This window comes from Pristiophorus japonicus, chromosome 2 (assembly GCF_044704955.1).
Source record: "Pristiophorus japonicus isolate sPriJap1 chromosome 2, sPriJap1.hap1, whole genome shotgun sequence".
Taxonomy (NCBI): Eukaryota; Metazoa; Chordata; class Chondrichthyes; family Pristiophoridae; genus Pristiophorus; species Pristiophorus japonicus.
Window position 1 is genome coordinate 115,993,985 of NC_091978.1, and position 18,493 is coordinate 116,012,477.

At 42.4% G+C, this 18,493-nt stretch overlaps 1 protein-coding gene across 1 annotated transcript; it reads left to right on the forward strand.

The window, feature by feature from the left end:
• Positions 1-254: 254 nt before the first annotated feature.
• LOC139228913 (granzyme K-like) lies at positions 255-18,438 on the forward strand. The gene is made up of 8 exons (XM_070860430.1): positions 255-351; positions 4,395-4,554; positions 6,181-6,322; positions 11,633-11,887; positions 13,562-13,582; positions 15,492-15,615; positions 16,031-16,200; positions 18,181-18,438. Exons 1-8 carry the CDS (start codon positions 255-257, stop codon positions 18,436-18,438), a joined length of 1,227 nt encoding a protein of 408 aa, XP_070716531.1.
• The last annotated feature ends 55 nt before the right edge of the window (positions 18,439-18,493 follow it).

Below are 18,493 nucleotides of genomic sequence, written 5' to 3' on the forward strand. Positions count from 1 at the left end.
ATAAGCATGGCAAATGTGTCATCAGAATATTTAATTGAAAAGTTCAATCTATAGATCCATTTTTTAAAACCGCAGTGAAACCCCAGTTTCCTCTCACTGATGCCTAAATATTTGTTTTCATTCTCTGGTCAGCTTTGGGCGCTGTCATGTGGCTTCCCATAAATGGAATCGATTCACAATAGAAAGATTCACAACTTCTTAGCAATGACATCAACGTGAACAAACCACATCCCTTTGAGATCTTTATAAATTACATGAGAACTTTGATTGCAATTACAAGAGAAGCTACAATGAAATCATTGCAACACACTGTGTTCATTTTTTTGATTGCTGTTTCCCTAACTCCAGCCTGCAAGTAACAAAATAAGGAACTTTTATGCTTAGTACATTTATATTAGGATTTATGGTAATAATATTTAATTGGTAATAGGTATATCTTAAGTATTTTTTATAATAATTCACCTAAATTTTCAATGTCTGATGCATGAATATATTAATACTTATCTCTTTCTATATTTATTACAAAAGGCATTTACTTCCCTGAATTCTGATGTATTTTTATTTCTTAACTTTTTAGAGAGTACAAAATATTTTTAAAAGCAAAGTAACAAATATAGAGAAATTTGTAGAGAGAAAAAATGTGTTTTGCTACCAAAATTTCTGGTAAATCTGCTTGATAATATAACATAGGATTACATAGGATATAGAGCACAGAAACAGGCCATTCGGTCCAACCAGTCCATGCCGGCGTTTATGCTCCACTCGAGCGTCCTCCCGTCTTTACTCATCTAACTTTTTCAGCACAATCCTCTATTCCCTTCTCCCTCATATGCTTATCTAGCCTCTCTATTTGCCTCAACCACTCACTGGGTAAATAAGTTTCTTCTGAATTTCCTATTTGACTTCTTGCTGACTATCTTATATTGATGGCCTCTAGTTTTGCTAGTGGAAACATTCTCTCTGTATCTGCCTTTCATAATTTTAAAGATCTCTATTGGGCCACCCCTCAGTTTTCTTTTTCAAGAGAAAAGAGACCCAACCTATTCATTCTTTACTGATAGGTATACCCTCACATTTCTGGTATCATCCTTGTAAATCTTCTCCGCAACATCTCCAATACCTCTACATCCTTTTAATAATATGGCAATCAGAATTGTATGCAGTACTCCAAGTGTGGTCTAACCAAGGTTCAATACAAGTTTAGCATAACTTCACTCCGTTTCAATTCTATTCCTCTAGAACTAATCCTTAGTGCTTGGTTTGCCTTTTTTATGGCCTTGTTAACCTGTGCCGCTATTTTAGTGATTTGTCTATTTGTATTCTGAGATCCCTTTGCTCCTCTATCCCAACGAGACTTGCACCCTCCAAGTAATAAATGACCTCCCTCATCTTCCTAAAAAGAAAAATAAAGATGTGCATTTATATAGCGCCTTTCATGACCACAGGACGTCCCAAAGTGCTTTACAGACAATGAAGTACTTTTTGAAGTGTAGCCACTGCTGTTGGAAATGCAGCAGCCAATTTGCGCACAATAAGCTCCCATAATTGCAATGTAATAATGCTCAGATAATCTGTTTTTGTTAAGTGTAATGTTGATTGAGGGATAAATAGTGGCCAGGATACCGGAGATAACTCGCCTGCTCTTCTTCGAAATAGTGCCACAGCATCTTTCGTCTACCATAGAGGGCAGACGATACCTCGGTTTAATGTCTCACTCGAAAGACGGCACCTCAGAGAGTGCAGCACTCCTCTCAGTACTGCACTGGAGTGTCAGCCTGGATTTTTGTGTGACCTTCTGACCCAGAGGCAAGAATGCTACCCACTGAGCTACAGCTGACACTCCTACCAAAATGTAATACCTCACATTTATCTGCGTTGAAATTCATTTGCCAATTATATGCCCATTTTGTAAGTTTATTGATGTCCTCCTGTAATTTGTTGCAGTCCTTCTCAGTATTGGTGGCCTTGCCTTCTGTTGCTCGGCCCTAAGCTCTGGAATTCACTGCATAAACCTCTCCACTTCTCTACTTCTCTTGCTTCCTTGAAGATGCTCTTTAAAATCTATCTCTTTGACCAAGCTTTTGGTCACCTACCCTAATTTCTCCTTATGTGGCTCGGTATCAAATTTTTTGAATATAATGCCTGTGAAATGTTTTGGGACGTTTTAATATGTTAAAAGCACTATATAAATACAAGTTGTTGTTGTTGTTGTATTGACTATCCCCCCAATTTGGTGTCATCTGCAAATTTAGAAATTGTGTTTTTGATTCCAACGTCCAAATCATTAATACAAGTTGTGAATAGCAGAGGTTTCAGCACTGATCCTTGTGGTACACCAGAATTCACCTTCTGCCACCCCCACTCTCTGTTATCTGCCTTGAAGTCAGCTAGCTATCCATTCTGCTACTTTGTACAAAGGCTCTGAGCCGGACTGACTGAAGATAGAGGCATGTCATGCAGATGTGGGTGTGTGGGAGAGTCTCGCTGTCCACAAACTCCCACATACGACACTCCTGACACATAGCCTGCCCTGCCATTTCTAGAATTCTTTATTTATTTACTTATTGACAGTCTGAATTAATTTAATTAGTTAAAGTTTTTATTCAAATTATTTTTTTTTGTTATATTAAGTAACTAGTTTCTCTAGTTATTAATTTTTAAAAAGTAATAGTTATAGTTCTCCAGCTTAGTTTAAATCACTGCAGCAGCTTAGAGACAAAAACCGCTGTAATATTCACCAATATTCAACAGCAGAAATAAGTTGTGTTGCCTGTTGGTCTAGTGAGTAAAGTTACCAGATTTCATACTCATGGGGTTAATTTTAATTTGGGCGAAGGTGTAAAACAAGCGATATCGAATTAGCTGCCCGTTATACACCTCATCTGATTATCCTTTCCATTGAACATCATCGGGACTCGACTGCACTTTTAGTCTGAGGTTTAATTTGGGCAGCAGTAGCAGCTTCCCCACCAGGCCAAACCTGCCAGAAAGTGGATTGTGGGCCAGAAAAGGCCCAGGCAGGTAAGTATTTGAAAGGCTTCCTTGTCCTGGGGGTTCCCACCTCCCACTATCGCGATCATCCCCCACCCCTGTCCTCCCTCATACCATTTACTGGGGACCATTCCCGTGGGTCATCAGTGAGTGAGCAAGTATTTGCTGCCCTTATGCATCTTCTTGCAGCCGATTTTATGGCTGAATAATCAGGAACGTAGAAGCAGCTGGAGGCAGCTGAGTGTTCGAAAGAGAACTGCAAAGGGGAACATTGGGTCAACTAAGACTCAGCAACTGGCTGGTTCCACCCAAATCCACAACCTGACCCAATTTCCCTGCCCACACTGCATATCATGAACTTGCTTCCCGCTCTGAACTGTAACTAACTCACAGCGACCTCTGAGCACTGAGAATGAACATACTTGAAAATTCTTGGTGGATTTACTTTCTTTTTACTCATTCGCAGGATGTGGACATTGCTGGCAAGGCCAGCAGTTATTGTCCATCCCTAATTGCCCTTGAGGTGGTGAGCCACCTTGAACTGCTACAGTCTGTTTGGTGAAGGTACTCTCACAGTGCTGTTATTTCCATGTCAGGACGGTGTGTGACTTGCAGGTGGTGATGTTCCCTTGTGCCTGCTGCTCTTGTCCTTCTAAGTGGTCTAGGTCACGAGTTTGGGAGGTGCTGTCGAAGAAGCCTTGGCGATTTGCTTCAGTGCATCTTGCAGATGATACACACTGCAGTCATGGTGTGCCAGTGGTGAAGGGAGTGAATGTTTAAGATGGTGGAATGGGTGCCAATCAAGCAGACTTGGATGTTGTTGAGCTTCTTGAGTATTTTTGGAGCTACACTCATCCAAGCAAATGGAGAGTATTCCATTACACTCCTGACTTGTGCCTTGTAGATAGTGGAAAGGCTTTAGCGAGTCAGGAGTAAGACACTCACTGCAGAATACCCCGCCTCTGACCTGTTCTTGCAGCCACAATATTTGCGTGGCTGGTCGAGTCATGTTTTTGGTCAATGGTGACCCCCAGGATGTTGATGGTGGTGGATTCAGCGATGGTAATGCCTTTGAATATGAAGGGGAGGTGGTTAGACTCTCATTTGTTGGAGATGGTCGTTGCCTGGCACTTGTGTGGCGTGAATGTTACTTGCCACTTATCAGCCGAAACCTGAATGTTGTCCAAGTCTTGCTGCATGCATGCATGGACTGTACCATTATCTGAGGAGTTGCAAATGGAACTGGACATTGTGCAATCATCAGCGAACATCCTCACCTTTGAACTTATGGTGAAGGAAGGACATTGATGAAGCAGCTGTCGATGTAAAAGTCTATAATAACTCAGTGCTCATTTCAACTTATGAAATAGCCTTTTAATACCTTCTATATATTTTTATTACTGATCATGGTGTGGAAATTATCGGAGGCCATGAAGTTAAACCCCATTCAAAGCCTTATATGGCATCAATTCAATTTCTTAATAAAAGGGGGATCTATGAACATAAATGTGGAGGGGCATTGATCAAAAGTAAATGGGTACTGACTGCAGCACACTGTAAAAAGTAAGTTATAGTAAGTACATGTATAAATTAAGTATTACCATGATTATTAACTCAAGTTTATAAAGTGCTTTGCTCCCACACCTAGCCTGCATGAAATAATTACTTTCAGACATTGTAGCCACAGCATTATTCTGCAGAGCACCATGCTATTGGTGTACATTTCTGTTCGCACGATCCTTGATAAGATTAAAAAAATCTAAATCTAATTATTTACTTTTGTAGATGGCCTAGTTGTTAGATGGCAAAAATATCATATAGTTCTGTAGTTGTGAGCGTGACTTTATTTCATTAGCCAGGTATCCGATACCAATGCAAGGCCCAAGGCTTCGGAACCCCAAACATACGTAAGAGTATTGCTGGGGTTTTACCAACTAAAGCTGTGCTCTCTGGAGTATGTCTGAGCCCCCCACTGCTTGTCCAGCTGGGACTACCCTGTCTGTTAAACCATTGGCTTGCAGGATTATACGGAGGCACGTAGAATGAATCGCTGCCCCTAATAATAGGTCTACCCCAGCAGGTCTAATCAATGAGTCCACCCATGTTCTCACATGCCAACATTTTTTGGAACAGATTATTTTAATAACGTCCAGGATCAACAAATGACAGTGGAGGATTCCATGTTTGTCCCATCTGAGAGTTCAGGTCACAGAAGAGGAAAGGAATTTGTTTAAATTATTTAAATGCAGCCCCTTTAGAAATGGGGTTGATTGAGGCACTGGTGCTATCTTTCGGTGGGGGGGGATCTTGGCTCTCCCCTGCCCCCAAGTAACCCCCTAGTTGGCCATTCTTCTGCAATAAATAGCCTCTGGAGCATGCTGGACATTTACATGTGCCCCTGATGGTGCAGGAGAGCACCAGTGGCCAGGAAATTGAGGAGCTTCCACCTGACCTCACAGACCTTTGATGAGTCACTGGCAGAGATCCTGGACAAACACATCCTGGCTCTTAGGCCGGATGTACTCTCCCCCACATCCACATCTGTTTGAACCCACGTAGATTTTCTACAGTGAAAACTTTGCACACTGTTTTCATTTTATATTCATTCTCTAGTTAAATGTCACACCTCCATCTGCTTGCACTTAAAAAAAAACGAAACTACTGTACTTATACTAGAGATCAAAAGAAAAAGTGTGATTACTGAAAATCTGAAGTAAAAACAGAAAATTCTAGAAATGCACCGCAGGTCAGTCTGTATCTGATGAAGGATTCCCCTGAAATGCCAACTTTTCGGGTAATGACTGACCTATTATTTATTTCCAGCATGTGTTTTTATTAATGTGATAATATACTGTGTGTTTGTATGAAATGCAGAAGCTTTGAATACATGCGGGAGAAGGGATCAGAGGGATATGAGAACAGGGTGGGAGGAGGTAGAGTGGGAGAAGCTCGTGTGGAGTATAAACACTAGCAGAGACCAGTTGGACCGAGTGGCATTTTTCTGAGTATAGTTTCAATTTTTGATGTAGTGATGAAAACAACAGTAAATAGTAAGGGACTGGGCTAATTTTATTCAGCCTGTTATTCTTATACTGTCTGAGATTCTGATTGTTTATTTTGATGAATTTCTAAAAACTGTCTTTTTTAATGGAAGCAAAGAATAATTTTCTGTCTTTCTGATGTAAGCAGGAACAAGGCTGTCCAAGTAGTTCTTGGAGCACATTCTCTTTCACAGAATAAGAACACCCAACAAAAACTTAAAGTCAAGGAGCAGATCTCCCACCAAGAGTTTAATGTAAAAACAAAAGAAAATTACATCATGCTGCTGGAAGTATGAATTTTATTTAATTTATTATGGCTTGTTTGTGCTATTTAAAATGTCTAATTTAGAAAGACGGAAGTGTTTCATTTTTTAGAAACGTAACAGCTTAATGTGCTCAATCTCTGAGTAAAGTTTATGGGAATAATTTACAGTGAGGTCCGCCAATATTTCTGTTAGTTATTGCATTACCAAAGACTGAAACTCAGACACATAGAAGATTACAGTTCTTGGCGTGCCCATTCTTTACAGGTGAGTGTTGATAATGAGTATTAGCAAGCTGCTTGACCTTGTGGGACATCACAGTTGACCTTGACCTCAGCAAGTGTCATTAGATACCGATCAGATGCTAGTTTCTTTTTACATCTTTAGCCTGGGTACTTTGGCCAATTGTAGCACTCTGACTGCTGCCCCAGCTGAGGTTAGCTTTCTCTACCTAAGCCATTGGGGAAGTTGACCCTTTATTAATTAATAACGGTTAACATTTAAGGTCAAAAATTTAATCTCATTAAATTTCCTGAAGGAAAGCTCTGCATAAACATTTCCTGATTTCCAAAAAAGTGATCAAGCAATCTTCTAAAATATTTTTTCCTTTCTCCCATTTCCGTTACACCCCCAAGAAAACATTTCAACTCCAAGAGGACTAGCATATTCTGTATAGTACTGGTTAATCTTAATAATAATTATCCCTATAATATTCAATTCCATTCCCAACACTTCATGGAGCTCCCAGCAGGCAACTTGAGTTCAGCATCAGCAGCACCCCAGCAGAGATATGAGGTCATTTTAACCGAGCCCACCCTGAGGGGATTGGGTCAGCCTTCTATTTTACACCCTGCTTAATTTTATTTTCCATTGAAGTCATTGGAGAATGAAATCACATGGGGTACAAAATGGATGACCAATCCGAACTGTCAGTTTCCCACCAGGCGGGTTGGGGTTAAAATGACCCCCATGGTATGAGTTACGAGACAATTAGATCATGCCGCACAATATGGTACTGGGGGAAACAAGCTAAATAAAAGCAAAAGCATAAGCATAGAGGGATTATAAATACATTTTAAAGTAAATGTATATAATGTTGATGTCATGAAACTCTTCAGTTATTTCTTTAACATTCTGTCTGCAATGTATTTCTTTACAATTGACACTCAAACTACATTCTTTCTTATTTATTATTGTGTGCCAGAAAGGGTGTCATTACTTCTGTCAAAAGGTACTGAACGCAGTTTCTCTGGTTTCCAACTACTCTGTGGTTGTATCAATCACTTATGTACACTTTCAATTCTGATATGATCTAATTTCTTTTAAGAATAAACAATTTCTCTGCTAAAGCTCATCTTATCAAAGTTTACTCATACAATTAACAGAATGAGTGAGGAAAGAGTTAGATAGCAAAAGATTAAAGGACCTTCACGGTAAAGTCTCTTGTGTCCATCCTGTACATCGTGTCCATCGTCCACATCAGGATTGTCATGATCAACAGTCAATTTTTTCTTGGTCATTGGTTAAGTTTCTGCTTTTTTCATTTCAAATCGGTAATTTTTACTTCCTTTGTTCTCCAATCATATTGTTCAAAATCTTTAAATCACATTCCTAATCATTTTCTGTCAAAAGTTTCTTCAATTACATGACCTCTATGACAGGTTGGCAATGAAAGTTCATAGCTGCTGTGGCCTGCTGCCATGTTCTAACCCTGAACTAAATTTCTCTCCCACTGCTCATTCCAATATCACCGCTGGTCAACCCCTTCCCTGCCCACCACATAAATTGGAAGGGTGCAAAATCAAGTTACCTGTTCCATTTCCCTGCTGTCCACCCTGTTACTGTCACTCTGTGAGACTGCTTGGTGGCAGTAATGGTACCAATGCTCGCAAATGGCTCGGAGAGAGGCTGCGATGCCCCTTCAGGGTTCTTGCTGCCATTTTGAGTGCGGTAGTAATATCCTCACTGCAGCCCTGCCTGATGTTCTTCGCCTGCAGTGGTGAGCTCCATCTTGGCAGCAGGACTCCTGCCATGCACGGGCAAAGTAGAGAGGATGCCTCGAGAGGGGGGCGGTGAGAGAAAAGGACAGATTGAGGTTCTTTTGGAGCCAATTGAGGGATGATCAGTTTGAGAATAAGGGGTCGCCATTTAAAACAGAAATGAGGAGGAATTTGTTCTCTCAGAGGGTCGTGAATCTTTGGAATTCTCTACCCCAGGGAGCTGTGGAGGCTGCGTCATTGAATATATTTAAGTTGCAGACAGATTTTTGAACGATAAGGGAGTCAAGGGTTTTGGGCAGTGGGCAGGGAAGTGGAGTTGAGGCCAGGATCAGATGAGCCATGATCTTATTGAATGGCGGAGCAACTCGAGGGGTCAAATGGCCTACTCCTGCTCCTATTTTTTATGTTTTTATGATAGAAAGAAAGAGTGGCATCTTTCCGGGGTTGGGGGAAAAACAAGAGGCAAATAGAGAGAAAGCCTGTTTGGGAAGGAGAGAAAGAGAGCGAAAAATGCTGTTGAGTAGGGATGAGAAGAGAGAGAGAGAAGGATACCCTGTTGCTGAGAGAGAATTGTTGGGGGGAGAGACAATGCTGAAACATAGACGGGAACAAGATGGAAGAAGAAAAGAGTTACTCTTGCTCTGCAACAATGATTGCTATCAGGATTCTTAGCAGGATTGTAGAAATACTTAGAAGTTACAACACAGAAACAGCCCATTCGGCCCATCTAGTCATGTCAGCATTTTCCCACCATGGCCCTGAATTTCCTCATATTTTTCAGTGCAACAACAGTGTAAGTATGGCGTTATATCGATGTTCATTGCAAAAGAGCGAGAGAATTTGTGCATGTGACTTACGGCACATTTTATGCTGTGCCCGAGTTTCCTCGATCTTTTACAGTGATTCTGCAAAACCTCCAAGAAACCCTCTGCTACACATTAGCATAGCGCCGACCCCATTCAAAAGACCAGAGAACGTGAGTTTTCTGCATTTACACCAGTTCTGAACAAGCTGTAAATTTAATCCCAAAATATTTCTGGTGTTTTATGGTGAATTTCTAAGTGATTGTTTTTACTTCTCCTCACTGGGACCTGAATTTTTATAGCATCAGAATATTACATTAAAATTTGAAATGCTCCCATGATTACATTTTCTGAAACTTTCTGTACCTAATGTGCATACATAATGGTTTGATGGCTTCAAACTTCAATTTTTATACGTAAAGAGGGATTTAGAGAAGGAATGTGGTGTAACTTCGGTGCTATCCTTGAGCCATGATTGTTTATACTGATTTCTGCTTGTTGACGACAATTCTTACAATCCGGTATACATGAATAAAATTGGCAGGAAGTGAATTTAAAATCCCTTCGATAATAATGCATGGAAATAAATGACAATCGTCTCTTCCGGCTTCAAAACCCCGTAACTTTAGACAGAAGCAAGAGCAGCATAAAAACCAGTGTAAATTCCGGCCTAATTTGCCGGTTACACCACTTGAGGAAATTCCAGGCCCATGCGAGCAAATAATCCGAATCACATTTATCCACCCTGTCGCCAGACTCCCTCATCCCCTTATTCTTCATCTTCCTATCCAATCTAATCTTGAATGTTGACTAGGTTTCTGCTCCAACCACTAACCTTGGAAGTGAATTCCACAACCTCGCAACTCTCTGTGTAAAGAAGTTTCATCTGCCTTCTTTTCTAAACCTCTCACATTTAGTCTCCATCTGGACCTCTCAACTATTAAAAAGAGTCTGCTTCTAACTACGATCCTTTCACAATTCTGAACACTTCTATCATATCGTCCCCTAAGTCCCAACTTTTCAAATCTTTCTTCGTATTTCTCTTTCCTCATACCAGGCAGCATCCCAGTGACTGCTTCTTTGAACTCTTGTACTGGATGGTTGTATTACATATGTTTCCTCTACATGCTGTACCCTCTCAAAAGCCATCCTTCCTAAAGTGTGGAGCCCAATACTGCACACAGTTCTCTAATTGAAGTCTTATTAAGGTTTTATCTAGGCTTTTGTTACCTCTTGGTTTTTATTTTCTATACCTCTTGTGATAAAACCTAGAATTCCAGTGGCTTTTTTTAACTGCCTTATCAAGCTGGGGTACTGCCTTTAATATCCTGAGAACCAAATCCCTCTACTATTCCAGAGCATCGTGCCTACTTCCATTCAAAATATCATTCCTGTGATTATTTTTTTAAACCAAAATGTATCACTTGACAATTAATTGACATTGAATTCCGTCGGCCACTTTTTACCCAATTCCTGCATCCCTTCTTTGGTCTTCTAAAAAGAATTATAAAACAGCATATACTCCAAACCACCATACGCAATCCCAAAAGAGAGTCAATGGTAGATATTAAAATTCTTACATATGGACGTTCCCCCAATGGATGAAATAATAAATGCACCACCCATACACATCAGGTAAACCCCAGCTTCAAGTTAACTGCTGCCAGCTGGATAGTGGTTGTAGTCCTACAAATGGCCTCAGCAGCCTTGGGCTGCAAATAGAAAATAATTCAATGGGGATTCCTGCTCCAGATTGCCATCCAGTGAGACATGCTGTGCAAATGTTAGATGAGGATCGGGTTGGGCTGTGTTGCGATACTTCCCATAAACAACACTCACCATCAAGGTTCATACATGACAAACAACATCTGGAGAGAGGTACTAGAGGGTGGCCAGTGCTCATGGAACCATTATCTCATCCAAGTCAGAGTGTTCAGTCTAAGAGGGGAGAAATTTGGGGAAACAGGTTTCTTACAAGTCGAAAATTACAGTCCTCCTTTGGAATAAAACATTTGTACAAGATATTCGTCACCTTTTGAAAAGCAGAAATATTAATTCATTCTTATTGTGTCTGTCAACTGTAGCCCAGTAGGTAGCACCCTCGCCTCGGAGTCAGAAGTCCCACTCCAGGATTGGAGCACAAAAATCTAGGCTGACACTCCAGTGCAGTACTGAGGGAGTGCTGCACTGTTGGAGGTGCCGTCTTTCGGATGAGATGTTAAACTGAGGCCCCATCTGCTCTCTCAAGTGGACTTAAAAGAACCCATGGCACTATTTCAAAGAGCAGGGGAGTTATCCCTGGTGTCCTGTCCAAAATTTATCCCTCAATCAATAATAACAAAAACAGATTATCTGGTCAGTATCACATTGCCAGTTTGTGGGAGCTTGCTGTGTGCAAATTGGCTGCTGCGTTTCCCACATTACAAGAATGACTACACTCCAAAAGAACTTCATTGGCTGTAAAGCGCTTTGAGACGTCCGGTGGTTGTGAAAGGCGCTATATAAATGCAAGTCTTTCTTTCTTTCTTTCACAGCTAGCCAGCAATGCAAAGATCAACAAATATGTGAAAGTCCTCCAGCTACCTAAAGCTAAGGATAAGGATGTGAAACCCGGAACTTCCTGCACAGTGGCAGGATGGGGAATAACAACTGAAAATTCAAAAAGTCCATCTGACACACTTCAAGACGTGAAGATAAATGTAATAGATTGCAAAACATGCAACAGTAAGGATTATTACAATGGTAATCCTGTAGTAACTGAGAACATGATGTGTGCAGAAAAGACTCATGCTTGGTGAGTATACTATGTTAACTGGTATTAGAAAACGTAACCATGAAGCTATCAATTGTCTATAAAAACTGATTCACTAATGTCTTTTATGGAAGGAAATCTGCTGCCGTCCTTATGTGGCCTGGCCTATATGTGACTCCAATCTCACATCATCGTGATTGACTCTTAATTGCCCTCCGAAGTGGTCTGGGAACTCACTCAGTTGTATCAAAAAAGTTCTTCAAGAAGGTGGCCCACCATCACCACATTCTCAGAGCAGCAAGGCATAGGCAATAAATGCTGGCCTTGCAAGCAATGCCCACATCCCGAGAATATATTTAAAAAATGATAAACAGATATAGGGCCCGAAATTAGTGGCCTTACCGCCCACTGCCGCCTGCTGCCACCGAGCTTTTTCGGCGGTCTCCCCTCGGTGACAGATTCTTCTTGGTCTGATGCCGGCGGGAGGGAAGTGCCGCTGGGAACTGCCCGCTGACGGCCGCTGGTGGCCAAGTTGCGTAAGTGACCTCCCGCCAACTGAGCTGCCATATTGGTGCGGGCGGGAGTCGGTGGAAGTCGGCGGCAGCATTGGGAAGGACCATTACATGGAGGCAGGTCTAACCCCGACGGTAAGTAAGAAGACCTGCAATTAAAGGTTGGTGAACATGTTTTAATTTTTTCTTTTTCAGCGTTTTATCTGAATGAGGTCCCCTGAAGGTGTTCCAGTGCTTATTGGGGGAAGATTTTTATGTTTCAATATTTCCCCCTCCCTCGGCCCGACTCAATCCTCGGCGGCACTTTGGCGAGGATCGCATTTGCCGCCGAGATTGGGAACAGCCGCCCACTGCAGCCCAGATTGATGGCGTAAGCCTTTACTTGGCCGCTGGGCAGTACTGCTATCTGTTTTAGAGGAATCTTCATGGCAAAGTACCGCCCGGTCTCTCGGCAACCATTGGCAGTCCTTTGGGTGGCACTTGACCAATTTCGAACTTTTTCTAGAACTTTGTATCTCTGCCCTGTATCAAGTTGACTTCTCATCACTATAGTAACATGTTTTTGGTACTGATAAATTCTGGCGCATGGTAAAAGTGTTGAATTCCAAAAGTGTTGGATTCAAAGTCATTTATTCAAAGCCTGCAAGAGATCAGCAATAAAAAATCCTTTAATAATTAAGGTTAATTCTTAAAGTTTTGCTTGGGGGAAGGTGTTTATGATCTTGTAGCAGAACCCAGATGATAGTCTGTTTTACATGGCCCCAGATCAGATTAAGTGATATGTCCCACTGAAGAGAATTATATCAAACTGAGCAGGGAAGAATGCTTTCGGAAGACACTCGACAAAGTGCCACTCAGGAGGTTTGTTAACAAGATGGAAGCCCATGGAATTAAGGGGAAAATGGCAGTATGGATATAGAATTGGCTCAGTTCAGTGAAAGGAAGCAAAGAGTGGTGGTGGATGGATGTTTTCCAGTCTGCGGTGTGCTTTGTAGTGTTGTTCTCCAAGGGTTAGATTTGGGTCCTTTATTCTTTTTAATTTTTATAAATGACTTGAGTCGGGTGTAACAACCAGCATTGTAAAGTTTGCAGATGATGATATGAAACTTGACAATGTAGTAGATAGTGATGAGGATAGTTGTAGATTTTAGGATGACATAGACAGGGTGATGAAATGGGCAGAAGCATGGCAGATGGAGTTCAATGCAGAGGCGTGTGAAGTGATACACTTTGGGAGAACTAATATGGAAAGACAGTATAATATAAATGGCACGATTTTGTTAAGTGTAGATAAGCAGAAAGACCTTGGTGTCCATATATAAACAATCCTTAAAGGTGGCAGTGCAAGTTAATAAGATGGTTTAAAAAGCATATGGGTTACTTGGGTTTATAAATAGAGGCATGGCATATAAAAGAGAAGAGATCATGCTAAAACTTTATAAATCACTGGTTAGGCCTTAGCTGGAGAATTGTGGGTACCACGCCAGAAAAGATGTTAAGGCCTTAGAAGGAGTACAGAGGAGGTTTACCAGGAGGTTACCAGGGATGAGGGACTTCAGTCATGAGGAAAGGTTTGAAAGGTTAAGACTGATCTCCTTGGAACAGAGCAGGTTAAGAGGTGACCTAATAGAGGTTTCAAGATGATATGAGGATTTTATAAAATAGATAGAGAAAGGCTGTTCTCTCTGGCGAGTGGGTCAATAACCAGCGGTCATAGATTTAAAATCATTGGCAAAATATGTAGAGGAGAGATGAGGAGAAATTCTTTCACTCAAAGAGTTGTCAGAATCTGGAACGCTCAACCTGAAAAGGTGGTGGAAACTGGTTCCATAAATAAATTTAAAAGGGAGTTGGTCAGGTACTTGATGGTGAGGAACTTTCAGGATTACGGACAAAAAGCAGGGTATAGGACTAAGCACGACTGCTCTTTCAAAGGCACGACGGGCCAAATGGCTTCCTTCTGTGCTGTATGTTTCTATGATTCTATGAAATGGCAAGTGTCAGTGAGCTTGCTACAGTCATGACCAATGCTCCCTCTAAGCTGCGCATGTGCGTGGCCCGCAATGATCGGGAAGGTACCGCGGATGCCGTTCACAAGTTCTTCTCTGTAAGATCCTGCTCAGCCGCACAGCAAATTTAAAGGTACCATGCACAAAACAAAATTAGGACATTGATCATGACTTTTATATTTAATATGTAACGTATTTATTTCCGACTACGTTTTTCCCAGACAGGGAAAATGCCCTATACTGAATCTGATTGCATACACCGATTTGAATTCACTGAGTGAGACTGCCAATTTGTTCCAAAGTACAAGCTTGCCACCTTCTCAGGCCAACTAGGGATGGACAATAAATGTGGCTTTGCCATGTGGTGCCCAAATCCTGTGAGCAAATTTAAAAAATGACAGTATGTGCTGGCATACTCTGGGAAGTCCTAATACAAGGTCACATGGCTGTGGAAGCAAACCACAGATAATGGGGAGAGATAGGAGGCGTTCAGGATTGCTCAGATCAGAAAGGAAGTCCTTGTACTGAATTGCGATTTTGTACGTTAAAGCCTTTTTCCTGAACCTCGAAGCTTTACTTGTTTTAACTCAAGATTATTGATATATCCCTGCAAGGTTACCAAAAGTAGTTTGTACTCTGATTGCTCCTATTGCTCCATTTAAAGCTTCAAGATTTTAAAATAATCCCCATACCCCAGAACAAAATTAGTTAGCAATATTTTAACCTTAAAAAATCTTTGCAAACACTTATATTAACTTGGAATTTGGTGGTGAAAAGATGTTTTTTGTTTAACTACTTTAGCAAAGGGTGGAATGGACTGTTAAAGGAGATGGTATAGGCTGATTATATCAGCAAATTCAAGTGTGGATTGGATCAGTGCCTGATGATATATATCTGATAGAGGGATATAAGAGGTATCATGGGATATGATATTTCACAGATTGGCCAGATTGACTGCGATGGTATTTTCCAGTCATGTACATTCTGACATTCTTGTGAGTTTAACACATACATAAATACCGAGCACAGCTCAATATGCCAAAAATATATTGCAATCTGAACAGGCTCAAACTTAGCTAATTGTACTTAATTATCGTCTTTTTCATTTTTCTTCTTCCAGCGTGATTCAGGTGGTCCTTTAATATGCAAGAATAAGTACAAAGGGATTGTGTCATATGGCCATGGATGTGCAAATCCCAAAAAGCCTGGGATTTATACTTTCATACATCAATTACTCTACTTAAGTTCAGACCCAAAATGGAGGGAGTCAATATATAAGATAACACAGATAGGTGTACATGCATTGAATAAAGGTTAAGACAGTATGGGGGCGCAATTCGGTAATACCCCATTTGGAGGCAGTAACCGAGGCGAGGCGGGACTTCCTGTGCCCGGCGTGGTAAGCACGCAAATTTTCCGCCATACACGCTGGCACAGGTCCCTCCCATTCTGTTAAAGGGGAGGGCCCGCTGTGAGCTCTGCATTAAATCACAATGCCACCGGGGAGCGGGGTGCCATGGCCGCAATCTGCCACAGAGGCAGAGTGCCGGGCTGCACCATTGGGCACGGATTCCACAAAATCGGCAGAGAAAGGCCGAACCGATAAACCGGCAAACAAAATGGCGGCATGCACCACCCCTTTATTTTTCGCCCTGCAAGCGGAGTGCGGCCAGGCTCATGAGGCGGACACAAACATCACCTGCGACAGCGTCACGGAGCATTACACAGTTTCCGCTCTGGGGCGAAAACGGGTCGCTGCACATGGTAATGACGTCATCATCACTGATGCAGCGGTCCAGGACACTACCGACGGAAGTGGGGCACAACCGGTGGGAGCGGGGCACTGCCGATTTGTGCCTCCGCTAACATCCGCACAATTTTGTGGGAGGTGGAAGCACCCCCAACCCCCCGGGTGGGAATTCATTTGCGTCCTGTTAGCGCCCCCTGGGGGCACTAACGGATGACACAATCAATGCGAATTTCTCCCTCGATATCCTTTAGGGACACTCGGTAGGTTAAAGTCATCACTGTAGGAGTTCCTCAGGGCAGTGTCCCAGGCCCAACCATATTGAGCTGCTTCATCAATAACCTTCCCTCCATCATAAGGTCAGAAGTGGGGATGTTTATTGATAACTGCACAATATTCAGTGCCATTCACAACTCCTCAAATAATGAATCAGTTCATGCTCGCATGGAACAAGACAACATTCAGGCTTCGGCTGATAAGTGTTAAGTAACATTCGCGCCATCTCCAACACGCCCTTGATATTCAAAGTAATGACCATCACCGAATCCCTCACCATCAACTTCCTGGGGGTCTCCCATGACCAAACATTTAACTGGACCAGCCACATAAATACTGTGGCAACAAGAGCAGGCCAGAGGCTGGGCTTTCTGTGGTGAGTGTCTCACCTCCTTACTCCCCAAAGCCTTTCCACCATCTACAAGGCGCAAGTCAGGAGTGTGATGGAATACGCTCCGCTTGCCTGGATGAGTGCAGCTCCAACAACACTCAAGAAGCTCGACACCATCCAGGACAAAGCAGCCTGCTTTATTGGCACCCCATCCACCTCCTTAAACATTCACTCCTTCCACCACCGGCACACCGTGGCTGCAGTGTGTACCATCTACAAGAGGCAATGTAGCAACTCGCCAAGGTTTCTTTGGCAGCAACTCCCAAACCCACGACCTCTACCACTTAAAAGGACAAGGGCAGCAGGCGCATGGGAACACCATCACTTCCAAATTTCCCTCCAAGTCACACACCATCCTGACTTGGAAATATATCGCCGTTTTTTTATCGTCACTGGGTCAAAACCCTAGAACTCCCTCCCTAACCACACGGACTGCAGTGATCAAGAAAGCGGCTCACCAACACCTTCTCAAGGGCAATTCAGGATGGACAATAAATGCTGGCCTAGCCAGCGACGCCCACATCCCATGAACGAATAAAAAAAGTTTTCTTCTTTCTGGCACTGCAATTTCTTAGACTTTGTTTTTCTATATTGTGTACAGTTTTGGTCTCCTAACCTGAGGAAGGACATTCTTGCTATTGAGGGAGTGCAGCGAAGGTTCACCAGACTGATTCCCGGGATGGCGGGACTGACCTATCAAGAAAGACTGGATCAATTGGGCTTGTATTCACTGGAGTTCAGAAGAATGAGAGGGGATCTTATAGAAACGTTTAAAATTCTGATGGGTTTAGACAGGTTAGATGCAGGAAGCATGTTCCCAATGTTGGGGAAGTCCAGAACCAGGGGTCACAGTCTAAGGATAAGGGGTAAGCCATTTAGGACCGAGATGAGGAGAAACTTCTTCACCCAGAGAGTGGTGAACCTGTTGAATTCTCTACCACAGAAAGTTGTTGAGGCCAATTCACTAAATATATTCAAAAAGGAGTTAGATGAAATCCTTACTACTCGGGGGATCAAGGGGTATGGCAAGAAAGCAGGAATGGGGTACTGAAGTTGCATGTTCAGCCATGAATTCATTGAATAGCGGCGCAGGCTAGAAGGGCCAAATGGCCTACTCCTGCACCTATTTTCTATGTTTCTATATTAATAACATAATCTCCGGTGAATTATACAAACACTACTCAAAGACAAATTCCCAATAGTCCATTTCTGGTTTTTGTGTGAAGGAAATAGTCATTCATTTCTTGGTTCCTCAGCTATAATATTTACAATGTCAATGGCTAAGGATAGTCATTTAATATTAAGTGTGGAGGTTGGTGGCAGTCTGATGTGATCTTTGTAAAATTATAAAGGAAATGAATAACATCTAGTGTGATATGCCAAAGACACATACAGGTGAAACGTCCGAAATATGGAGTTTCGAAATTCGGACACCGGGCCAATCCGTGGCGGGGTCATCCAGAAACCGGAAAATGTTCCGAAATCCAGAATCCCTCGGCGGCCCGACCTCGCCCCACGGGGCCTGTCCTTGCCACGGCCTTCGGCGGCCCGACGTCGCCCCGGCCCAAACTCGATCCGCTCTTTGGCTGCCCAACCTCGCCCGACTCTCCGCAGCTCGACCTCGCCCCCTTACCTTGCCCCGGCCCTCGGTGACCCAACCCTACCTACCTCGGCCCAGGCAAGGATGTTCCGAAATCCGCAAATTCAT